Raw genomic sequence first — 26976 nt, 5'->3', positions numbered from 1 at the left:
AGACCGTTATCTTGTCGCGCATTCTCGAGAATGTTTTTTGCAAGATTGAGCAAGGATCCAGTTGCACATTCTCAAGAATGTGCATGCCCATTCTCGAGAATGCGTGATTTTCAAGAATGGGCACAACATTACTTCTGCAGAATTTGTTCTGCAGCGGTACATCATCCCCCTATCAACTGTTTTATACACGTGCTTCACAGAGCACCGAGTCTCAGCTGCACCCTTGGTTTGTAAACGGCATGTATCCCTGTACAGCATGTGTTCTGCACTGTTCTGCAAATACTACACACAATTATTATACGACGGCACAAACAGGTGGGAAATCTTTTATTTTCAATTCATTTAAGGGCAGATTATGACGATTTTGGGACTTATTAATGAGATTGGGCCCTTGCTGTACTTTCAAAGCCAGTATTTCATCTTAATTTAGCGTTTTATTACCAATTCTGCAGAGTTCCGCAGAGTTCTGCACGTTCTGCAAGTTCCGCAAAATACCAATTGCCCGTTCGGGGGTAGCTGGAGTTACAGCCCTAAATTTTATCATTGGGTTGTCATCTAGGCCTAGATGATAACCCAATGATAAAATTCAGGGCTGGGTAACTTTTATCATTGGGTTGTCATCTAGGCCTAGATGACAACCCAATGATAAAATTCAGGGCTGGGTAACTTTTATCATTGGGTTGTCAATCTAGGCCTAGATGACAACCCAATGATAAAATTCAGGGCTGGGTAACTCCAGCTAGTCTGAGTCCAACATTACAAACTTTTTATGTCGGCTAGTAATAGTATGGGCATGATGGGAGGACATCTGGCATTTGTCCAGCCCCATAAATGTAGCATTTTTTCTGGACTACCTCCGTAAATAACGGAGGTAGTCCAGAAAATGGCGATCGTGTAGTGTAGGGCCCGGGCCCGGTTCCTATAAGGGAACAAAATCCACTTAAAAACTGTTGGACCTAACCTACCAAACTAGTTGGTGACATTCTCAATAAAAAGTCATAGATAGAGGGCAGGGTTTTGATTTTTTGAGGGAAATTTGGGGGTAAAGTGACGATGACAGCACGGCGACAACACGCGACCCGAAAATAAAGATGGCGATCACCGCGCGATGTACCGTGAGCTAAGCTCGCACGGCACGCTGAAAAATCGTGATTTCTACCCCAAGAATCTGTTCAAAATTGCAAAAATTGTCATTAGAATTGAGAAAATTCTTCTTTTGATTGTAAAGGTGATTTTTGAGCAATAAAAAAAATATTTTTAACTTTCATTTGATCAAAACAAAACAGGGGCCCTACACTTCACGATCGCCCAGAAAATTGGCCACATTTAGGCCTATGCAGTGGCGTCGCCAAGGGGGGGCCAGGGGGGGCACGTGCCCCCCCTGGAAAACCTAGTGCCCCCCCCCCGAGTGCCCCCCCCATCTAAGATTTGGGTTGGTAAAAAAATATTTATATAATTTGTTATATTCATAATTCAACTCCCATCATCTGAGTTGGTTAAATAGCAATTTCTGGAGATATCTTCAGATCGAATTTAGTATCAAATGTGGCACCATTTTGCATCTAGCCCATCCTCCGTATGCGAAAAGTTTCCAAAGGGGAGGGGGGCACCCCCTCCCCTTAGACCCCTCCCCCAGGATGGCGATCCGTATCCACCTAAGTGCCCCCCATCAAATGCTGGTGCCCCCCCTGTGCCCCCCCAGACTGAAAAGTCTGGTGACGCCACTGGGCCTATGGGGCTAGCATTTGTCTAGTTGAACACATTTAGTGGTCGGATTGTAGGCAATTTCCCTCCTTCAATGCATATCTTCACAGAGCTCTGAGTCTGACTTTGAGTTAGTGGTTTAAACCCAAATGAGTTCTAACATGAAGTGCGTGATGTGTGTGATGGGATTTACTGTGATTCACATAGCATTCTTTCAATTTACTTGTCTGCAGTTCTTTCTGTGCTTGTTGGAAGGTTTACAGTGAAGCAAATGTCGTGGGGAGGTCAACAGCCAGCGTACAATCCAAACTATGTGAGTAGTACTTGTAGACAATGATGCGGTCAGTCTCAGTTGTATTCAAGTAAAAATGACAACTGGTCCACTTTGCGGTCTCATAGAAACTTTGTATACTGGATCTAAAGCTGGCGACATTTCAATGTGAAATGGATAATTGTTTGTTTTAAAATGTAATGGGTGTGTTGGTAATAGTCTTACCCAAGTCTAGATCCTACACATAAGTGTCAGTTTGGGGGAGGGGGGAACCACAAAATCTATGCAAACAGTACAAATTACTTATGTTTATCATCACTTTTTCATTGCACAAATATCTCCTTGTCCGAAAATTTGGGACTCTCAATACTGTGTATGAGAGTCCCAAAACTGAAGGTATTGTAAACATGCAATGCAAGAAAACAGACTGGCATCTGAAACAGCCAGTCCAACAACTCTTCAGTACTGCAATCAAAAACTGTCAGCTGACTGTGCCAAAAAAAAACCCATTAGGATGTCGAGTACTAGGTCACATTTTTACACATTTCTCCATAGTTAGGCACTAGACTAATGACAAGGAATGAAGAAGTCAGTCTTGTCAAACAGTTGGACCATGGATGGACATGTAGAAGTTTAGCCTTTAGCCTCATTTTGAAATCACTTGACTTCCCTCTCATGTGCAAGCCACAGCCAAATATTGAAGAAAAGTCTCCTCTAAAAATGTATTGAGTCTTCAAACTCGGTTGGTGAAATACTGAGGAACTTTTCTTTGCCCAGTGACAGTTTTGGAAAAATTTGTTGGCTAAAGAGTGAGTAAAGTTGGCCTGATCTTCTTTTGCATCGTTTTGAACACTTAAGGTCCCAGTCTGGGTATCTCCTAGAGTTTTCGTAGCGGTTGTTTTGTTTTGCTTGAATAAAACATTGTAATTGAGACAATTTATGATAACATTTCTGGCATTTCAAACTCACTAATGAAATCTTGACAGTTGTTGATAATGATGATATGATGCTTACACTGTAGCAAGCCCATGGGCAACGCCCCCCAATGCAGGGCTATCACCCATCCCAACCACCACCCCATCAGATGAGTTATGGAGCCCCTCAACACGGGTATGGAGCTCCTCCCCCTCAGTATAACCCTCAGCAATATCCTGCAGCCACTGGTCAACAGCCTGGATATCAACAGCCTGGATATCAACAGCCTGGTATGCCACCAGGAGCAGATCCAACACTGTGGCATTGGTTTCAGGTATGCATCATACATTTATTGGTACTATTGGTACATGTATATCATTTAGAAGTTTATAAATCTGCTTTTAGCATCATAAAATAGTTGTTGAGCAAAGAAGGAGGGCTGATTTACCTACTGAACTATCCATTTAACAATTGTTGACTGCTGTGATGTGGGATATGTACCCGAGGCAAAGCCGAGCGTGCTATATGCGCCCCGAGGGGGTTAAATACGCCATATCCCACATCACTATGCAAGAATAAGTTAAATCACTGCTTTGTAACCTTTGATAACTGCAGGATTTCCTGCCAGACATGAGACTGAGGGGTTGCAGTTCTCAATCATGAGTACACAGGCAAGCCCTACTCGCACACGTGCGGCCAGGTCCCATATGCACGCGCAACACATGCAATATCGTATGCTTGGATACTGTAATTTCATTGCTCAAGAACAGTCATGTGTCCTGTCTGTAAAAGTGCATGCATGTATACAGTGGTTAACCTCACAATGCGCACGTGTAGAACCTCCACACGCACTTGCAACTGAGAACTGCATGCAATGCGCAACTGCCCAGTCTAGTGTCCAGCAGGAAAGCCTGCAGTAATCAAGGGTTACACCACACTAAAAGTAAAGGTAAATGGGGACGAACCTGTGTTCACAGGAACAGAGTGCCCAGCTCTCTTTCAAAGCGATTGGGCCAGACTCGAGTCCATGAAATGTAGCTGTGGGGGGATCGCCACACCTCCTCCACAGCGAGTCTGTTACATGTACCTTCCCAGCATTGAAAAATGCCGGTACCCATTTAACACTTGGGTTGAGAGGAGTAATTGAGGTAAAGCGCATTACTCAAGGGCACAGCACGCATGGCCACGGCGGGGCTTGAACCCACAATCTCATGATCATGAACCCTTAGCCCTACCGCTAGACCACACATCTGAATTAATTTATTTCTCACATACATTAAAGTAGTAAGTTACAACCATTTATCGTTTGACTTATTGGCACGAAATATCCCCATGGGTCCTGCGGATGACAGCAGAGGAAATCAGTCTGGCTTTAACCATCTTATTCCAACTATGCCTTGATACTGGGGTCGTTCCCAAGCATTGGTTATGTGCAAACGTAACGCCTATCTTCAAAAAAGGAGACAAAACTCAGCCAGCAAATTATAGATCTGTCAACCTAACTGCAGTGTGCAGTAAAATCATAGAACACATTCTCCAATCTAATATCATGAACCATTTGGACTCACATAGTATACTATGTCAACAACACGGTTTTCGTAAGGGTCATTCCTGTGAAACTCAACTTCTATCAACAATACAAGATATAGTCCAAAACCTGGACAGAAAACATAAAGTGGACATAATCATAATGGACTTCCAAAAGGCCTTTGACAAGGTTCCCCACAGGAGATTACTTCTGAAGTTACAGCAGTATGGGATAAGAGCAAAAATCCATAAATGGATTGAAAGTTTCCTGACCCAACAAAAACAACGTGTTGCAGTGGACGGTGAATTCTCCAAATGGGTGGACGTAGAGCCAAGTGTGCCACAGGGTCCATTCAGGACCATTGGATTTTCTACTGTTCATTAATGATCTCCCACACGGCATTGAATTGACTGTCTGCTTGTTTGCTGATCATTGTACAGTCGGCTCCCGTTATAGCGAAAACGGCTAGAACGAAATTCCGGTTATTACAAACAAATACCTTTGGTCCCGGCAAAATTGTGCACATGTCTATGGGGAAAATTTCGCTTAAGACGAAAACGGACAGTACGAAATTCCTGTTAAAGCGAAAGGTTTTGGCGACCCGGTTGCGTAAAAATGCATTGTCAGCGACCCATTTATAACGAAAGGTAATCTGGCGCACGGCTTTTTTCGTTCAATTTGAAAGCAGTACAATGTATTAGTAATCAGCAGGTGTCCGTCTTGTGTGAGTAGTTTCATGTTGCCGACGTAGATGTATTCAAATGGAGGTGCTAATCGGTTTGCCGGCGCACAGTCAAGTTAATCTCGCGCTGCAGTTAGGCCTGTCATGGCAGTGTTGCAAAGACGCGTGCCAGTCACCCGAGCCACTTGCACATCGCCATTGTGCCATTAATCAAAGACGTACTTCGACCTTTGTGAATGGGCTTTCCCAATTTGTACCTAATTCTGCCGGTTAACAACAAAGGCCCATCATCAAAGTGTTCCGATGACGAGTGCCAGTCACCCGCACCACTTGCACATCGCCATTGTGACATTCATCCAAGACGTGACATTTGTGAATGGGCTTTTCCAATATGTACCTAATTCTGTCGGCTTGCATTAATGAAAGGGAAACAAAAGCTCAGATTGGTCAAGCGTAATTACGATGTCTTTTGTCATCGAGTCGGGCAGATATTGGATATAAGGGGTGTAGAATATGACAAGTGATCATTACGATTATCGTACTTCTGAGCTGACTACTGATACTTCTGAGCTGACTACTGTTATCATCATGACTTCGATCAAGGTTAAGCGTAAGGGGCTGTCCCTCTCAACAAAAATGGAAATCATCAAAGCTACTGAAGCAGGACGCAAGAAGGGAGACATCGCACGGGAGTTTGGAATCGTTCCAAGCACCTTGTCGACAGTCCTGAAGAACAAGCAAGACATCAAGGCAAAGTTCGAACTTTCGAAGTTCGAACCTTCACGGCAGCGATTCCGGAATGCGACGTTTGAGGATGTCGAGGAGGCCCTCCTTCGTTGGTTCAAAGGCAACCGGTCCAAGAATTTGCCTATCAGCGGTCCCCTTCTCCGTGAAAAGGCCGACCAGTTGGCGAAGTTGTTGGGCCACAACACATTTTCCGCAAGTGCTGGCTGGCTGTCCCGGTTCAAGGAGCGCCATGGCATCATGCGTGGACCATGGCGTAGTTGACGACTGGGTGAAGGTCACCCTCCCTGGTCTTCTTCGTGGTTTCGAGCCCAAGGACATCTTCAATGCAGATGAAACTGGCCTGTTCTTCCGCCTGACTCCTGACAAGACCATGGCTTTCAAGGGCGAACAGTGTCACGGCGGCAAGCAGAGCAAGGACCGGGTCACCGTCCTGCTTTGCGCTAACATGGACGGGTCCGAGAAGCTGAAGCCGGTCGTCATCGGGAAATTTCAAAACCCACGTTGCTTCAAGAATGTCAACTACCTCCCGGTGATGTACCGTGCGAACCGCAAGGCCTGGATGGTTTCGGAGCTGTTCACCGAGTGGATCTGTCGTCTTGACCGTTGGTTTGCTAGACGGCAACGCAAAGTTTTGATGTTCGTCGACAACTGTGCGGCCCATCCGCATGTCCAGAACCTTGAAGCCGTCATCCTCGTGTTCCTCCCTCCCAACACCACGTCACACCTACAGCCCATGGACCAGGGTGTCATCATGAACTTCAAGGTGAACTACCGCCGTCAGCTTCTGCAACATCTGCTTCAGAGCTATGATTCCGGTGTCACCCCTAAAGCAGTCAACGTGAAGGAGGCCATCGACATGACCGACTTGGCATGGCGAAATGTCAAGGCGGATTGTATCGCCTGCTGTTTTGCCAAGGCGGGGTTCGTCACTGCAAGTCAAGATCCCGAAGGTCAAGATCAAGATCCCGAAGGTCAAGTGCCCGAGCAAGATTAAGCCCAAGCCAGTCAAGATCGGCCAGACAACATCTGGAGCAGATTGGCCCAGCACATCGAGCTTCCTGCGTCCTTCAACCAGTACGTACAGTCCGATTCCGTCATAGACTGTACGGAAGAACCCACCGAAGAGCAGATAGCGGAGAGCGTGACGGCCGAGAGAGCTGGTGCAGTTGAAGAAGAACCAAAAGACAAGGAGGAGGCGCCAACGGAGGAACAACGGCCAAGAAATGTCACCGACTGCCTGAGCCTAATGCACCAGGTTCGGGACTATCTCTGCAGCCAGCCCGACATGGACGACGATGTCTACGATCACGCCGCTGCAATCCTGCAGTACCTCTCCAGTAGGCAGCAAGACAAGATGTCACAGCGGAAGATAACGGACTTCTTCAAGGTGTAACATCACCTTCCAGATAAAGCAAACCAAACGGCTCTTTTCAGAGCCACCACATTTTCAAAAAAGAGATTTGAATCCCGACTCAAATAAAAATAACGAACCCCCACCCTATTACCCAGAGCAAATAAAAATAATCCCCCTCCCCCAAATAGAACCCCTTATACAAAATTGGAAATTAAATAAAACATAATTTACCCTCTCCCTCCCCGGCACAGATTTGATTTGATTTAAAAAAAAAAATGTAAGGTTAAACAAAAATTACAAAGCACCCCATTACAAATCCAAAATAAAATAAACAATCCTAGACTATCCCAAAATTCTCCAAAACGTAATTTCATTCAAAATTATTCACGACCTCCCGTAAATTACTCCCCCCTCCCAAAAAAAATATTTTCTTAAATTATTTATGAAATTATAATCAAAACTCTGCCAAAATTGTCTCATTAAAAAACTTATTCATTTGAGCACCAGCACAAAATACGTTAAGCTATTTCGTAACTTTTACAAAAAGGAACCTGCTGGGACGATAAGAAACTGATCACCATCAACGCTGGACATAATGCATACATATGCAAAGCTATGAATAAATGAACTGGTGCACGCCAATGAGCTCGTCCGCTTGCGTGACGTTGAAATCGTCAGACGTTAATATCCAATCACGATGTAAGATTATGACATCATCATTCATTAGGACACTGACTCATGAGGGCGCTCTACCAATTTGTAAAATCTACTCAGATCACGGACGGACCGGAAAATCTGGAACGTAAATGACAAAGGTTTCTCGGCCGTGTGCTTGAAAACGCTTATCACATTGTCACATTGAAATCTGCAAGACGAAAGGACAATACAATTTAAATGTCTCTCCATGACACAATTTGTGCTGGAGAGATTACTTACTTTGAACATCGAAGTGATCCAGGTCATCCGCCGTTGACTTCTTCCTCATCGATGATCAAGCAATAAAACGTCACATTTTCGTAATGTTTATTTTATTTTCGTTTCGTACATTAAACATTCTTTTTTCACTTGACACAATGATACATTTTAAACATTATTTTTTATTTGACAAATCACATCATAGAGTGCATGTTCTTAATTGCTTTCAAACAGAAAAAGTCATTGGGTACATTACGTACGTTCACAAGCGTGCACAATAGGGCCAATTCCAGGTGAACAATGGACGGGAAACATTGTATCGGATATTACGAAATTCGGATACAACGAACATTTTGGCCGGTCCCGTGGTTTTCGCTATAACGGGAGCCGACTGTATTCCGTATTCGACCATAGCCGGACCTGAGGATGCTGACAGACTACAAAGGGATTTGGACACGCTTACATCATGGCAGAACAAGTGGCAGATGGCCTTCAATGCGCAGAAATGTCATGTGTTACACGTCACTCATGCCAGATCACTATTACAATTCACATATTCACTAAATAACACTATTTTACAAGAAACAACTAATCAGACTTACCTAGGGTTAGACATAAGTCATTCATGATATGTCCTGGAACTCGCACATTGACAGAATGTCAGGTAACGCCAATCAAACTCTGGGTTATGTAAGATGGAACTTAATACACGCCTGTCCCAAACATATCTGTAAGCCAAGGACCCTGTGGGCTAGAGTTGTCAGTTATTAAATGTGGAATGAATCAATAAAACTAGAAGTATGGAATGATCTCAAACAATCAATCTTTATTCTTAGTTATTTCTTAGAACAACTCTCACAACAACAGTACAATAAAAATGCAATACAATGTTTCCAAAAAAAAACAGGATATGGTCGACCAGGCCCTATACATGTACATGTAGTTGTTTGTTCCCGGGAACTCACTCGGTGTGTGTGTACACTAATATTAAAGTAACTGTTCGGGACCGGTTACGTCTGGCAGTCCTCAGTTCAAGACTGAGTCGATCCCAATAGTTCGTGGAACTTCTGAGAGTTCAGTTGACGGGTGTCAATTTTGGTCTCACTCCACCGTAGCTCTGGACAGGCTGGAGACAATTGATGAATCCTCTTCATCCACAATCACACGACAGTCATCTAATGCTGACCTGTAACCATGGTAACTCAGTGTCTGCTGAACTCGCCGCACAGTGTGAAGCCAGTACTCGGGTTGGCCGCCGTCGACAACAGCCTCTCAGCTCGTCTCTGCTGATAGGGACACGGACACTGCTACCCCAGGTCTTATGACTTAGGAGAACTTCCTCCTCGTATTCTGAGAGATTACAATTAATAGAACATACAAATCTAAGTGCTCAAGGAAAGACATTTGACTTGAAATTTAAGATGCCAAACTACATTGGTCTAAAGCAGTAAACACCATGTGTTTGTTGGATGTTTCATTTGTTTTTAAACAACAATAAACATACACAACATGTCAATCAACATGCACAAACAAATTGCATGTAAAAAAAAATACAAATATCAATTTAGGCATAACATCTTGTTACATAATTAGAAAGTGCTTATCACATGTGTATTATTGGATAAAATCTAGTGCCTGCCTGCATAAACAGAAACATAGCACAATGCATGTTTATCCCCCAAAAACAGTTCCAGAAAGTCCCAAGTTTTATAATGGGAAATTATCATCAAGTCACAGGTTTTATAAACGGAAATAATCCACTTTGGATCAGTTTGAGAGTAAATAATAAATCTATTTCTCCACTGGTAAATATTAACAGTTCCCGATTATTTTATGCGAAAACCCGTACCATGACATATTTCATTTACACATGTACATGTAGTTGGAGCACACATACACGACACAAGATTTATATGAAAATCCCTTCCTGTGAATACATGATTGTAAGCATGAATTTAACCTCCCTCATATTCCAGTATGATATTATATCCCTTTTATGACACTCACCTGAGAGCCACAGACTGAATAAGTCACTCTTAAAGCACTTTTTCGAACAAATCTCTCGTACTTTTCAGAGAACACGTTGAAAAACGCGCAGACAAAATGGCGAACAATGCACAAGCACACTTTTGCCGCGCAACCCCAGAGGGCGCCATTCCACAGAATCACGGGCTACATATCAAAGAAATCTCATATAAAACCCTGGTCAGACCAATACTGGACTGCTGTTCCTCAGTATGGCACCCCATACCAAAAAGCTCATAGACCAACTGGAAGCAATTCAAAACAGGGCCGCTAGATTCGTCACAGGGGACTATGGACGTAAAAGTAGTGTCACAGCAATGGAAAAGGACTTAAACTGGGAAGATCTACAACAGAGAAGAACAGTATGTCGTCTCACAAACTTCCAACAAGCGATCGCAGGTCGCCTCGCCGTACCAGTGCAAAACATCCTGCGTCTGGTCGAAAGGAATCTACATGTACAATGTACATGTAAGACACACATCACCAGCTTCCAACAGCTTCATACCCATCACTACCAATGAAAACTGTTATAAATTTGCCTTCATCGCCCGCACGATCGTCAATTGGAACGCTTTTCCAGAAACCATCACTACAATCCAAGAATAACTTCAAAGAAGCAGTACACAACTACCTAAGCCAGCAAATAACTCAACACTCTCTCCGCTATTTCATCAAGCGCATCGAACCCGGCCCGGTTGGCCCCTATATTTAGGGGTGTTGGGCAGTATTGCAACAAAACAATTGTTGACTGCTGTGATGTGGGATATGCACCTGAGGCGAAGCCGAGGGTGCTATGCGCATCTTGCGGGGCGCATAGCCTTCTTGGATTCGCCTCAGGTGCTATGCGCTAGGCTTGGGAGACTAGTGCACCTAGTCACCTAGTCACCAATACCAAATGGTATAGGTAGTCATGACAATCGTTGACTAGTTGTTATTCAGCGACTTATGTTCGCGACTACTACGTGCGACTACACTCGGCACTACTTTTTTTTCCTTTAAATGTCGGCTGATGTTGCAGATGACGCTTCGATCCCCTTAAAACTCTCAAAAATATCCTTCAGAGTGGAGCTTGAGGTGACCTCAGTAAGGCTATAAGACTTAAGAATTTTGCACCCACTTACCATCTCGACAGACACGAACATTCTTCGTGGAATTTGGAAAGTCAAGACAAAAATCAGAGAAAACGGTAACGTCAGACCATACAGCGACATCGACATCGTGCACGAGCTACCAAACTGGTCATCAGTCTGCTCCCTTACATATTGTGCTAATTAAAAAGCATTTACAAGTTCCAGATACACGACCATCACTCCCTCAGTCTGGCTTCTAAACGCACAATTACAAAATTACAACACCGTCTGCAAATGGTGCCTGACTAAATTTAGTGTAAAATATATGGGAGACCAGAGAGACCACATAAAGCTTATTCTCGATCATAACCCCATCTAAAACACGTTAAAATTGTGAAGCAGCAGGATTCCAGGCAAACCAGTGAGTTTGGCGGTTTTGAGACATCATCTTTCATTGAAAAAAAACTTTTCAATTTTGCCGACACGCATGGCTACGGCGACGCGCGCACAGACCAGAAACCGGAGACTTTTTTTTTTGGCCTTAAACAATGTTATTATAGAAGCGACTAGTCAACTAGTTGCGACTTTTTATTGATAGTTGCCGCGACTACTGAAATTCAGTAGTTGCCCACACCTCCTATGCGCCTTTCGGGTGTTAAAAGCGGCATATCCCACATCACGACAGTCAACAATTGTTAAGCAGCCCAGTGAATGACGTCCATTTATATGGAACGCAGTGTATGACATTACAGACTAGACACGTGGCTGTTCTAGACCAATCAAAGTGCAGTATCCAAGCACATGATATAACAACCCTTTATGTTGACTGACTCCCACTTTGTCTATGTGTTAATATTTTGTTCAAGGGGCACTAGTTAGAAACCACAGTATAAATGTGTTTTTGCCTTGTGGCCAGGGTTCACACCCAAAGTCAATGCTTACAACATTAGTAATGCTGTAAACCTGGGAAATGGTTATTAGATTTTATTGAGATGAACCTCAAAGGAAATCTGACAAGGTTCCCCTAGTCAGTGTCACCTTGTGGTTTATTTCATTGTAACCCGTGGTTCAATTTCAAAATAACAGGAACCAAATCTTGTATTAATTTAACTCCCTTTTGAAAAAACTCTTGACTTCACACAATTTAGGATTTACGTACACAATGAAATATGTTTTATTGCCAGAAATAAAGTGGTCTCAAGCAATGGCCATACAAATGAAAATGCAGTGAGGTTAAGTATAATTCACAGAAAACACAGGATCCTGTAAGATTTAAAATACAAAGCTAGAGCTCAGAAAAAAAAGGCGCCAAACTATAAAATGGTTAGACTCGCGATTCGTCCATCCGCGGTAGTTCGGAGTCCATCATAGTGTGTAGAAGAACTTGAAGATAATTGAAGAACGATGTAAGTAGACTAGTAGACGAAGGGTTCAGTTGAAGATGAAGTAGAAATGACAACTCTCGTCATTTGTCGGTACAGTAAAACAAAGATATACTTGCGGAGTCTTGATAGATGATGTGGCTGTGTCTAGGGCAGTGCTGGTTGTTGTGTCTATGGTAGAGCTGGGTTTTCTTGGAAGACTTGGTCACTCGGATATCAAGGATCTTGGGTGGAGCTGGGTTGCTCGGACGTCTTGGTCTTGGACGTCATTGATAGTGACGGGTCTCCGACTCACTGGAGCACGTAAGAGGGTGTCAGGCGGGCAGATCGGGGAACATTCAGACAGTCCCGTCTAGGTCTCCCTTGAAGTGACATGGTCCAGTCTTTTTAGCCTAAAACAGAGAGTTACATGGTGGTCCATGCCACATTACTAATATTATCTAACACTACGAAGTCAGACCAAAATGGCTGACTTTTCTACATGTAAACAACACACTTCCGTGATCACACATCATGTGCGAAACTTTAAATTTGAATATCAACCTACATGTTAATTAACATGTATCTTCATCATAGAAAAATATCAAAGAAATCAACTTGTCACCTAGTACTTCTTAGACAATAATCTAAAGTATTCACTTTGAACGACTTTAAAACCAGGCACGATCAAAGGATTACTTTTCTCAGTCTCGTACATGAGACACAAATAAAAAATAAAGGAACTCCACCTCTTAATCGAACTGTTTATGTACGGGAAGACTAACTTCCAAAACTTGATCATGAGATAACCACAAATGTAGATCTCTAAGTTTCGGTCCACAACAAAATAATATGCAAACACCCAAAAACTAGAACCTACAATTTATATTACACAAGTGTGCATCTTTTCTTGTGTAACCCAAAACTCTATCACAAGACATCAGTTTGTGTCTTTGAGTTTGGGTAAATCAAATCACAAGAAAATAGTCAAATATTTGTTAAAGTACTTAAACAAGTACCGTAAGTCGCAACCGTGGAATAGAACTTCAACAAAATAGCTAATCAGTCCAGACTGTAGGACTTTAGTCAGTTTACCACAGAAATATCACAGATACGATGGGTGGTAAATCATGACTCCATAAAAATACAAAAATATGTACACAATGCTGAATAAAATCTGGAGCATTACTCATTTTTGGTTTGACCTCAAACCACTACATGTAACTTCAAAGATAAAATAGAAAATGCACGGATCCAATTCACTGCACAAATTTGCTAAAACACTTCTCTAAAGGTAGCAATAAAAGATGCAAAACTCTCCAATTGAATATCCTTTAAGAATCTCTCAGAACATCATTAACCTTGGTAATAATATACAAAATGGTTAGTCTCTCTCTCATGAATTTGTCTAGCCTTACTAAAATGTGTGAAGTCCAGACTTCATAGAAAAATCAATTTAAGCGATTCTCTTCACAACTTACAAAAGTCACAGTGAAAAGGTAATGACTATGATAATATAAACATGATAAATAATTACTCAACTTACCTAAAACAGAGAGCCAACATTCGTGCAAAAAGGAGGGAACTTGGAATCAGGATCCTCCAATCGAACAACAAAATGATGCAAAATGGCTGGTGAAAATGGTAGGCATGCAGTCAGCACGGTGGCAGAATCAGGAATGCCAAGCTCTGCTAAAATTTTGGGGCAGCTAGCACCAAGACCATGCCCTGAACACATGACTAGCCAGGCTCTCATTGGTCAAACTTCAAATTGTCACACAAGACTCTAATGCCGATTGGTCATTTAGTAACCAGGCAGATGAACACTCAGCAGAGTTTGTGGTTTTCACAGCTTCTGCAAGGTGTGATCAACAACCAGGGATTAAGTGTCCCTACATCCTGCTCAGCTCCTGGAGGAGTACACAACTGGGGCACCAGTCAGTAATAAAAGGCAGAGGACACAAAAGACATCCTCTATTCTTCCAGGAAGTGGGCAAGATCAAAGACAGGCTTTAACAAAAGTAGGAAAAGATCAAAGGTCTACTGGAACACAAGTCACCAGTAGAAAAGATGAAACATTTTAAAAGATTAGAAAAGGGAAATTATGCAAATAGTAAACACAGTCATATAAAATAATACTATAACATGGTTACATCATGATTCAGAAAATTTGGCTAATACATGTGAGGGAATAAATAATGTGTTTGGCCTGTTTTTTTACAAGCACGTTTAAAGGGAATGTACAACATTTGCTTTTGCTGCAATTTTCAGAAATAAATGGATTTGGAGGATTAGTATGTTATAGCAAATATTGTTACACTGACTTGTGTCACGTTTTGGGTTCGTAGATGCTGGAAAAAGCAAGAAAACCAATCATATTCTTGTAGTCTGGTTCCCAGACCCCAATTAAGATGAAACGGAGCAATTTATAGACTTTGGGGAATTGTACGATCAAAGAATCAGTCTAGCAGGCTTGTAGTCTTCACAGGTGTGTAATCAATTGCAAAGAAAATGCAGACAAACTAAATATGAAAAACTAGGAGCATTTAAAAAAAAAAGCCAGTTTTCTCCAATGCTGGTCAGCCTGAAACATAAAGTTTTTCTTGAAAATGTCAGCACACCAGGAGCCACAACTTTACAGGATGCATTAGACTGCATTCCTTAACAATCAAGTAAGATATTTCGTGATAATTTGATCATTTCATTTTTTGATATTTGCAAATGTTGTATCTTCCCTTTAAAGCCAGTTTGAGGACTTTTAATTCATGTTTTGTGAAACACCCCTCTAGCTACGTTAATGGGGTGTGCCTCTTGTGAGTTGTACTAAAAATCTCCTTATATGGGGATTGGCGTGCGCATGGCCCAGAACCCGGCGGTGCCGGTGCAGTGTGAATTTAGGACTCTATGAAATATGGACTCACTGGTAGTATTGCGCATGCCTAAGTGAATATTGTGAACGTTCAACCAATAAAAGGGTAAAAGGGACCAGATTTCTGAGGAGTCCAAATTCATGTGACGCCGGGAAAAAAGTGTTTTAAAAGCAGTTGGTGTTTTATCAACCGTTTAAAAGCACCCAACCGTTTAAAACCACCCAGGGGTTCAACGGGTTAGGATGTGCTGGGGTGGAATGGAGAACTGAGCAGCTCCATCCCCACTGAAGTATCCCATCTTAAAGCACTGCGTCTCAACATTAGCCTCTCCTAATCAAATCCTACTGTCTGGCTTCTCGTGCCAACCCTGTTTCTACTAAATGACAGAGGGTGCAAGCGTGTTCCTGGCACTATAACCAGGTTACTCCGGGTAGGTGGAGCTCGTTAGCTTTGGTTGGCAGTTCACCTAGGAGGACAACTCTGACCACAAACCCGGGTAGGTAGAACTTGTTAGCCTAGATCGGCAATCTGCCTAGGAGAAGGACAACTCTGATCACAAACCTGGGTACGTAGAACTCATTAGCCTTGTTCGGCAGTCTACCATCTGTTTACATCTGTTCACTTAGGTCTCACTTGTGGCTCCCCATAGCTGTCAGCATGCGACAGCGGTCACTTCTGGGACAACAGCTTTGATGGCTAAACCAGGTGTGAAACCACAAATTAGGGCTTAATGTGACTACCCATACATGTGGGACATGTCTATCCCAGCAAGTAAAGACTGGATGCGGCAGAGCGAGTAGATGAGATCAACAGAGATCCCACGGTCATGAAGGCGACGACAGCAAAGCGTTGTGGAGCGCTCAGGGCACGGCAAGACACTATAGTCGTCGTGGCCATCCACTGCAGCCAAAGAAGTCTCCAGTCATGACCGCTCTTTTGTACCACCGGAACCGGCTTCCTAGGCCGAGAGTGTGGGATTTGCCCCTGTGCATCGACTTTCCCACTATAAACGCTTCCCGCACAGGTTACTATGTGCAACTCTCCTTAACTTCTCTATTTTCAAAGCCCTGTGGCGATGGGGAAGGGGCGAATGCAACAGGTGGAGGTGACCACTGGGAGTTGTAAGTTCCAACCCTGCACACAGGCGGCCTGTCGACAATAGTCGCTCTTTCTCTGACTCTGGGACAACAGAGGAGTTCGGCGTTCTCCCAGGCGACTGAGCAGCCCTTTTTAGGATAGCACTGCTCACCCTCACAGGAGGGAGGAGACTAAAAAAGGTGTCTCAAACATTGCTTGTCCCAACTCAAACTGGCCAGCTAGCCGCGGTTGGCAGTTTTTACCCATCCAGCGGTCGAAAACGGAAGAAAAATAAAAAGATATTTGGAGCATGGAACGTCCCAACACTAATTGACAAAGAGACCGCCACAAGACCTGAGAGGAGAACAGCCCTCATAGCAAGAGAACTGGCACGGTGCAGCATAGACGTCGCTGCGCTCAGTGAAACTAGGCTTGCAGAAGAAGGATCTGTTGCTGAACCCAAGGGCGGCTACACTTTTTTCTGGAAAGGCAAGGCCCAAGACGAGAACAGAATCCACAGGGTGGGACTAGCCATTAAGACGACACTTCTTAGCCAGCTACCAGATCTCCCTACCTCCATCAACGAGCGGCTGATGAAATTCCGTTTTTCTCTCAACCCCTCTCGTCATGTCACAGTCATCAGCGTCTACGCCCCCACACTAACCAGCAGCGAAGAAGTGAAGGAAACCTACAAGGATCTCGATCACCTTGTGAAGGCCACCCCCTCTGGAGACAAACTCATCCTGCTGGGCGACTTTAATGCCAGAGTCGGCACTGACTACAGAAATTGGAAAGGCGTGCTGGGCCCACATGGCATTAAGAAAACGAACACCAACGGCATGCTGCTCCTGAGCCTCTGTGCAAAGAACGACCTGACCATCACAAACACCCTCTTCAGGCAAGCAGACAAGTACAAAACAACTTGGATGCATCCGAGGTCTAAACAGTGGCACCTGATTGACTATGCTATCTGCCGCAGGCGGGACGCCCGAGACTTCAGAACCACAAGGGCCATGCGAGGAGCCGGGTGCTGGACCGACCTCCGCCTGGTTAGGTCGATCCTCACGCTGCACATCGCCCCCAACCATCAGAAGAAGCCCAAGCTCGTCAGGCCGTCCTTCAACACGGATTAGCTGAGACATCCTGATCTGCGCGACCACTTTGCGACCAGTCTGGACGACAAGCTGACCTCCCATGGACCTCTGACTGGAAGCGCAACACAACAGTGGGACCAGTTCAGAACGATGATGAAGGAGACAGCCCAGTCAACACTCGGACCAAAGAAGAGAGTCCACCAGGACTGGTTTGATGAGAATGATAAGGCCATCGCCCAGCTCCTTGACGACAAGCGGAAAGCATTCATGGCGTGGCAGAACGACATGTCCTCCACCTCCAAAAGGAACTGCTTCAAGCAGCTCCAGAGTCAAGCTCAAGCTGCGCTCCGCTGTATGCAGGATGAGTGGTTGGAGAAAAAGGCAGATGAAGTCCAGCTCTACGCCGACACCAAGAACTCTAAGATGTTCTTCAGCTCCATCAAGGCAGTGTATGGACCATCCAAACCAAGCACCACCCCTCTCCTGTCAGCAAACGGAACACTGCTGAAGGAGAAGAGCGCCATCAACAAGAGGTGGAGGGAACACTTCAGCACCCTCCTCAACAGACCATCCACTGTCAGTGCAGATGCCCTGAACCAGATCCCCCAGAGGCCCACAATCAATGCCCCAACTTCCCTCCCACCCTGCAAGAGGTCAAGAAAGCCATCAGCCAGACCAGCTCGGGAAAAGCTCCTGGGATGGATGGGATTCCCGCAGAAATCTTCAAGACAGTGGGGCCAGTGGCGCTTGAAACCTTCCATAGTATTCTCCTTGGCATCTGAGAGGAAGAGGACATGCCCCAGGAGTTCAGGGATGCCACTATTGTCTCCCTCTTCAAGAACAAAGGCAGCAAATCTGACTGTGGCAACTTCCGAGGCATATCTCTCCTATCTATCGCTGGGAAGGTCTTGGCACGCATCATCCTCAATCGCCTGGTCACCGCCATCTCAGAGGAGAACCTGCCAGAGGCACAGTGTGGCTTCCGCCCAGGCCGCAGTACTATTGACATGATTTTCGCAGTCCATCAGGTGCAAGAAAAATGCAAGGAACAGAATATGGACCTGTATGCAGTCTTCATCGACCTGACCAAGGCTTTCGATACTGTCAACAGAGAGGCCTTGTTGATAATCCTTGGAAAATTTGGCTGTCCGAGGAAATTTGTGAGCTTGATCCGCCTGTTTTATGACAACATGACTGGCCTAGTACTTTCTGGCGGAGAGGCGTCTGAGAAGTTTGAAATCTCTAATGGCGTGAAGCAAGGGTGCGTTCTCGCTCCTGTGTTCTTCAATCTCTTTTTCACCTGTGTCCTCAGCCACGCTGTCCGAGACATCAAGGACGGTGTATACATGAAGTACAGACTGGATGGGTCGCTCTTTGACCTACGTTGCCTGACAGCAAAAACAAAGACATTGAGGGGATCATATTAGAGGCCCTCTAACATAACGAGCCCGCCCTTCAGCTGATTGTTGACAAATTTGCTGAGGCATCCCGCCTGTTTGGCCTCACCATCAGCCTTGGCAAAACAGAGGTCCTGTTCCAGTCCACCCTGTTATCTGTGGCTTCCCGCCCCTCCATCTCCATCGAGGGAACAGAACTGAAGACTGTAGATGACTTCAAATACCTCGGCAGTGTCATTTCCAGCGATGGCTCCCTTGACAAAGAGATCAACGCGAGGATCTGCAAGGCAAGCCAAGCTCTCGGCAGACTGAGATCTTGTGTGTTGAAACAGCACAACATCCGGCAGACCACCAAACTGAAGGTGTACAAGACAGTTGCCCTCACCAGCCTCCTTTATGGATGTGAGACCTGGACCTTGTACAGGAGGCACATCAAACAGCTGGAACGCTTCCACGTACGCAGGCTGAGGTCAATCCTCGGCATCCGGTGGCAGGATAGGATCACGAACCTGGAGGTCCTGGACAGGGCAGAGACTACAAGCATCAAAGTTATGATCTTAAAAGCCCAGCTTCGATGGACAGGGCATGTTATCCAAATGGATGACTCCAGAATCCCCAAGCAGATCCTCTATGGCGAACTCTGCTTAGGCAAAAGAAACTGGGGAAGGCCTAAGAAGCGCTTCAAAGACAGTGTCAAGGCCAACATCGTCCATGCTGGAATACCCCCGAAGCAGCTAGAGGAGCGTGCACAGGACCCGGCAGGATGGCGTGCTGTGACAAAACAAGCAACCGACAGCTTTGAAAAAAGCCGCCGAAATAGTGTCATGGAGGCCCGGGAGAGGAGGAAGGCAGCTGCAGCAGCAGTACCCACAGCGCCAGGCCAGTTTCTCTGCTCTCACTGCGGATGCCTATGCAGATCAAGACTGGGACTCCACAGTCATATGAGAGTCCACACCACTTCCAAATGAGAGGCACATAGACAAATTTATCGTCGGACACGACAGACTACCAATAAATAATAATAAAACCACCCACGTGACAGGCTCTTGACCAATTATATCTTGACCAGGTATTTATGAATACTAAATAAAAACCAAACGATAAACCAAAACAAAAAGAGGATATCATGTGATTTTGGCAACTCCTACCTTAGGCGTGGGGTCCCTCACCGCCCAGTTCCCAGACGGTCTGGGCTAAGCCCCGCCCGCTCCGAGAAAGGGATTGGGACTCCCTTCCAAAGTGGGCGGGCTCGGATTAAGAGAACGAAGTACAAGTCTGACTGGTGGGCCCTCTCCTGAACCTAACAAAAGAAGCAATTTGCAAGGCGATAATCCTCACTGCCGGGTAACAAAGACCCGGCAAATCAAAGTGCGCGCCGCCGGTAATCCCTCCCGTGGACTGCTATTGTTGGTGACCCATTGCACTCGCAGTCCTATTTGAAAAGCTTGAGTGATCAGTGAACATGAGTTTCAATTAGTTACGCGGTACGTTTTTCTCCCCTTAAATGTATACAAATGTATATGGACTAGCACCGATGAATCCCTGAATCTGACTTTTAAAGCAAACGGGGTTGGTATTTTGTTCAGTATTAAGATCAGAATTCCCCAGTTTGTTCTATCTACGTGCATTTATTTATTTTTCATATAATCATAGCCAGGGCAAACCATAGTTGGCCAGGCGCTGTAATCCTTGAACAATAACTACCACTAATCCGTTGATAACGACCAAGAGAGCCACTCCAGTCAACCAAGCTCACGCTTGAATAAGTCATTCCCACCCGCTTCTCGAGCGTCACGCTTGAATAAAAGAGTGCCCACTATTCATACTGATCGGGGCTACCGAGTGGGCCACTTCATACCGATCGGGGGCCAAGCCCACCCCACCCGCTTCTATTCTCAAACGGGTATCAGACTTTTCTGTTTAAAATGCGTATGAATTAACGTGAATAAGGGGCAAGTGCGGTGTTGTAGTCTAAAATTCAAAAACATCACGTTATTACCACACGCAAAACAATTCATATTCGTCATATGGGGAATACTTTATTTCAAATAATACAGAATGAGGTATTTCGTACATTTGATCAATTCCGAGAATATAATTATCGAACATCGTATTTCGAAAATTCAAAGAAAAAAAAATCACAACTTGATCATCTAGCTTTTTAACCATTGTTTATATATAGAACTTTGCAAACTAGGCAGTTGTATCAAGTTTATTTGTCAAATGATTTCATGCAAAAACAAAATACTTGCATTCTATGAAGATAGAAAAGAATAAAATTCCACACCAACCCAACCTGAGTTGGGCGCTGTAATCCTCGAACAATAACCACTAATCTGTTGATAGCAACTATTGTTGTGACCCAGGGGCCCACTCCAGCAGTCAACCGAGCCCCACGCTTGAGTAACCGGGCGGGTACAGTGTTCGAAGCGGGCGGCAGCTTACTGGGCGGGCCGAGCTCGCCCGGTTCTCGAACGGTCCCATTCCGGATCTCATTCCTTAGCTGATCAGGTGAATCTTATAAGGAGAAATGAAAAATATAAAGTTTATTACAGCTGCCAGGTACTTTAAGAAAAGCAACACATGATCGAAAGCCGAGTTCTAAGTGGTCCATTCACCATCACGTTTTATCCACTGGTTTTACTGCTGACTAAGTGCGCATGCAAGGTTTAACGCACAGATTAAATTTGCAGGCGAAGTAGACTATCGCCAGTGTTGTACCCAAGTCATTTTTTTTCACAAGTCAAGTCAAGTCAAGTCACAAGTCAAATTTTTCAACCACAAACCCTTAAACCATGTTTTAAAACATGGCTTTAAAATATTACGGGTTGAAAGTCGACTTCCACTTGGTATTGGAAGTTGACTGACTAGTTCCCTCGGCCAGCTCTGGGAGCTAATAAACCTGTGGGAGCTAGTATTGATTACCAACCCTCAAAGCATGTTTCATTTGTATACTGATACATTTGTTTTGTTTGTTCAAGCTCTATTCTGATCACATCTTAGAATTGGAGCCTTTCTCTTCTTTCTTTTGTTTGTTTGTCTGGTTTGTCTTTTAATGAAAACTCTCAAATTGCTTTTCTTCTGAATGGTACATTGAATTTAAAATAATAAATGTCAAACCTAAATCAAATCAATTGATCAATGCTAATCCCATTCTCTCATTCATTCAAATTAGACTACAAGTTGTTTTGCTGAGACTGTGCAGGAGATTGATTTTGCCATACTATGGGCACCATACGTACATGTACATTTGTTCCCACAGAATTGGACTATTCTTCCCATCATACCTCTGCATGATAAATTGCTAGGTTTTTGGGGGTTTGTTTGGTTAGGAGTTGGTTGAGTTCGGGGTGGGTCTGGTTGGTCTGATTTGAAGCCCTTTGTTTATTTTGCTGTTCATGATTTTTATATTTCATCAGGCTGTTGATGCTGACCATAGTGGGTCTATATCTGCAACAGAACTAAGACAAGCCCTGGTCAATGGCAACTGGTCCCACTTTAATGAAGAAACATGCAGGTTGATGATTGGCATGTTTGATAAAGACAGGTTGGTCAACTCAGTGATTATTTTAATGAATTATATCTTGTACTTGTTACATAATTTGTAGTTGTAACAGTTGAAGGAGAAATGCTTTTGTCAGGTTCGTATGCACTGGGTTTGGAGTGGTATTTGTACTGCAAAGATTAGTGAGTACTTCAATGGACCTTATTCACGAGGTAGCCATTTTTGTCGAGTTCCCTAAATGTATTTCATAAATTGTTAACTGTTGAATGGGATGGCGCCAGACTTTTTATGCATCCTTATTTTGCTTTCATTTTGTTTTTAATCTGGCTTAAAACATTAGGGAATGTTTAATTACAAATGTTAAATTAGTCATTTAAGCAGACTTTAATTAGTTAGTAATGTACTTGCTTTCATTTCTCTTAAGATTTTACCTCACTTTCAATTCAACATGGCTGACTCATGAATAAGGCCCATAGTCCTAATAATAATAATACAAAATATTGATATCGCGCTATACGAAGAACAGAGCGCCTTACAATAACAAAGAGGGGAGAGATGTGAAAATGTACACAATACAAAAAGCAAACTAACAATTACAAACTAACAAAGTAAACAAGCATATCAGGAAGGTTCTGGGAAAAGAAATGTCTTGAGGAGGCATTTAAAGACAGGCAACAAAGCAGCTTCTCTCAGACTTGTGGGGAGCATGTTGCACAGGCGGGGCGCTGCGACTGCAAAGGCACTGTCCCCGGCCTTCCTTTTAGATCTAGGAATGGAAAGCCGGGTCAAGTCTGAGGATGAGCGGAGTCGATGCCTGTGTACATCAGGGACAGTATCGTTATGTAAGTGTATTAAATCAGCAAGGTAAGAGGGAGCTTGAGCATTAAGAATTTTGTAAATGAGTGTGAACATTTTGAAATGAAGTCTTTGTTTAACATGAAGCCAATGCAGCTCTGCCAGCAGGCTACCAGAAGGCTGGTCCCATCCACATGCCCAGACTAGCCGCGCTGCCTTATTTTGCAGGCGTTGTAGGCGTTTCAGGTCAAGTTCACGCACTCCAAACAAAGTAGAATTGGCGTAGTCAAGGCGGGAGAGGACCATACTTCTGACAGCATGATGGCAGGCTTCTTGTGTGAGAAATCGGCGGATGTGGCATAGGTTCCGAATGTGAACATTGACAATTCTACAAATATAGCTGACATGATTAGACATGTTCAATGAACAATCCAGGATGATGCCTAAATCTTTAATAGATGTGGAAGTGTGAATAAGGAGATCTTCTAATCTTAACTCAATGTTGGTGATAGAGGGAAGTATGCGATTATTGGCAAATACAAAGAACTCTGTCTTATTCTGGTTGAGTTGCAGCATGTCCTAGTCCTATGCTTTTAGCCAGTTTAGATATTAAAAGTACAACATAGTATCAATTAACAAATAATCTCTTTAACCCTCCCTCTCTCAGTGCCAAAAGGACTATCTGTCAAATCTATCAAGTGATACTTTTTAAACAGTTTTGCAAATTGGGCTCATATTGGTAGAATTGACAGACTGTGGCAATTTTGTCAACTGAAAGTACCATGCCTTGACTGACAGTAATATGGTGGGTTTAAGTACAGCTGAGTGCCTGGCAATGATTGATTTAATTCAGTAACAATGAAGGCACAAAATGTTCACTCATGCATATCACAGCAAAACAAAGGCATTAGAGGGCAATGGCTGCTACGCATAAGGTCTATAGAATTGCAGTACAAGTTATGGCAGTATTCAATGACACCCTGTCTGTCATACCCCAGGGGTTCTGGCAGTTGGTGACCAGTCTGTACAAAAGCTATGGGAGAGGAATCGGGTTTGTTTTTGGACAGCTTGTGACAGCTCTATCAGTAGGAGGTTTAAATTAAAGGCCACAGAAATGATAAAATCTTGCTTAAGTTTACATTGTACTCATATATTGAACTGTTGTAGCACATTGGCTCGCCATCCAGAATAGCTGATGTTTGTGTGAAGACTTTTGGTAAATAAAATGCTGATCGGCAATACGTCTTGAGAAATGCAGCCAAGCTACTGAAAAGGAATCAGTACAAGGGATCATCCATCTACATCTCTGATGATGTCACAAGCAAAGTCCGGAACTTTGCCATGTATATGGAAAGACGGGCATGGGCAATTTTCGTACAAACCGTGGTCCATCCCAGTCCCACCAGTCTCACATGGGGTAGTTGCTCTTCTCAGTGTGATTAACTTGTTACAAAAAGAGCTATTCGTATTATATGTAATGCCAATTATCATGACAACACTAATCCCCTATTTGTCAACGTCAAGCTCTTACCGTTTAATGACCTTTAATATCTGAATGTGGGTAAACTCATGTATGAATATTCATATACTAGAAGTGTTTCAAAGAAAAATCTTTATGTTTGTTCCAATAGAACTTCAATGTTAAAAAATAGCCTTGTTTAAAACATCTCCAACTTTACCTATATTCGTAAAAAAGCTAAAAACTCAATTCCTCAACTCTTACAATATTTGAAAATTATTATCTTACTCCTGCTTGTTATGTTCTTGTTTGTCCTTGTGGTTTGTCCCTATTCGTTACATGTATTGTAATTTTCTGTCCAAAGGTTGGGGAACAAAAGCTGTGCTTCACCCTACACCTAACGTTCCATTGTGTATTTTGCTGATTCATATTCTAAGGTAGATTCAATTCTTGTTTTTACATGTATTTATAAAAATTAATTTTTATATTATGTTAGAAACAATGTTGATTAAATGTCTAGCAAATTTGAATTGGAAAAAACTATTTAAAAAATATTAAAAAATAATGTTAATAACCACACTAAAACATTTTTTTTAAAGTGAGGCTTGGAACGCAGGCCAATCATAAAATTGTCTGGCACCATCCCATTCAGCAGTTTATAGTTTATCATAAAGATTCAGGGAACAGGATTGAAGATGACTTCCATGTGAATAAGGTCTATTATGGGTGTACAGTTGATTTTGTTTGTAAATTTAGAGGTGCTATACAGGTTTTTTTTCTTCATATGTGTGGTGTTTTTTTTTGGGGGGGGGGGGAGTGTGGAAAAATACCCCCAAAGCAAGCCTGGAATATTTGTATGCAATAACGTCCCTTCATACAATTGTGTCTACGTATTGAGTTGTCTTCTAGCATGAATTGTGTACATACAACATACAGGCCAACAGGGAATGAGAATCTGAACTGCCACACTGCATATTAACAGACTGAAGATTTTTTGTTTCCCACTAGAAGCAGTGGCGTAGTAAGGTCATATTTATAGGGGGGTGGTAGACGTGAAAAGGATACTTGCCCTATTCTTGCTGAAAGGTAGACAATTTTGTTTTCCACTGGTCACCTGGCAGAAAAGGGGGGGGGGGGGTGGTGCTGGACACCATCTTTCTATGGGGGTGTTGTTCAAACAAGACGATCGTGGGCACTATTGGACAAAATGTGGCACTTTTCAGGGCGGCACAATTGCCAATGTTCACGCGACATTCCTAAAGGGCACTCGTTAAGAAGGCGACTGGTGAAAAAGGGCACTTGTGTAAAAAAAAAAAAGTGCCACTCTTTACAATATATTGAGAGGGGGGGCCGCTGGTGAAAAGGGGTACTTATGTACAAAGGGCACTCTTTAAAAAATAGGGGAGGGGGGGTTTAAATACCGCCCTAAACCCCAGCTGGCTATGTCATGAGAAGGGTATTGTGGTAAAAATTGTTGAAAACACTCAAACTCTCCTATATTCGCACATACATTATTTGGTGAGATTCATGAGCCTTTTGATTATATATACATATATCTTTACATTAGTCATCTTCTCAGAATTAAAAGTGTTTCTTTTCATATTTAAGCATTTTCTTTTCTTATTCTAGAAATGGAACAATAAATTTTAGCGAGTTTGCTGCGCTGTGGAAGTATATCCAAGACTGGAAAAGTTGCTTTGAAAGGTCAGTAATTGATTTTGTAACTATAGAATATAAAGGCAGAATGAGACAACTGTACATTTGTACTTACTCAATATTGTGATTTTAAAGCATATATTGCCATTTTCTTTCCCAACATCATCATCAACATCATCACATATATACAACTCTTTTTGCAGAAATATGGATTGAATATGCACAATTATTTCTTAAATCCACTTGTTTTGGTTATGCCATTAGCTCAAGTAATGCGAGGTACCATTTGACTAAGAACATTTTTGCAAATACTAGCAGAATATACAACATGGTCATTCCTTGCTAAGCCTGAATTTCGCAGAGGTTTTCAGTTGAGTGCCTCAAATCAAAATAAAACATGTTTTAAACATAACCTCATCTTGCAAGCACACAAATGCTAGCTTTCAGCGCTGAGTTGTTTTTGCATCATGGTCTCTTGAAAAGACAGCCGTACATGTACCTCCTTTTACCCATTCTGAGTGGGTCACTGAATTGTAAAGAAAAAATCACAC

General features: G+C 43.2%; 1 protein-coding gene and 2 long non-coding RNA genes across 3 annotated transcripts; 1 reads left to right on the top strand and 2 right to left on the bottom strand.

Annotated features, from left to right (window-relative positions):
* Window positions 1-77: 77 nt before the first annotated feature.
* Window positions 78-26567, top strand: LOC119734825 (peflin-like). Its single transcript, XM_038208401.1, has 5 exons — window positions 78-315; window positions 1938-2017; window positions 2997-3224; window positions 22430-22557; window positions 26399-26567. The coding sequence occupies exons 1-5, from the start codon at window positions 117-119 to the stop codon at window positions 26550-26552; spliced, it is 789 nt and encodes a 262-aa protein (XP_038064329.1). The 5' UTR covers window positions 78-116; the 3' UTR covers window positions 26553-26567.
* Window positions 8916-10900, bottom strand: LOC119734827. Its single transcript, XR_005272122.1, has 2 exons — window positions 10124-10900; window positions 8916-9466 (listed from the first exon to the last, which is right to left on the bottom strand). It is a non-coding gene; the product is annotated as an uncharacterized LOC119734827 (long non-coding RNA).
* LOC119734826 lies at window positions 12362-14711 on the bottom strand. The gene is made up of 2 exons (XR_005272121.1): window positions 14119-14711; window positions 12362-12985 (listed from the first exon to the last, which is right to left on the bottom strand). It is a non-coding gene; the product is annotated as an uncharacterized LOC119734826 (long non-coding RNA).
* Window positions 26568-26976: the final 409 nt, after the last annotated feature.

This window comes from Patiria miniata, unplaced genomic scaffold, assembly GCF_015706575.1.
Source record: "Patiria miniata isolate m_02_andy unplaced genomic scaffold, ASM1570657v1 HiC_scaffold_28, whole genome shotgun sequence".
Taxonomy (NCBI): domain Eukaryota; kingdom Metazoa; phylum Echinodermata; class Asteroidea; order Valvatida; family Asterinidae; genus Patiria; species Patiria miniata.
This window is presented reverse-complemented; position numbering and strand designations above follow the sequence as displayed.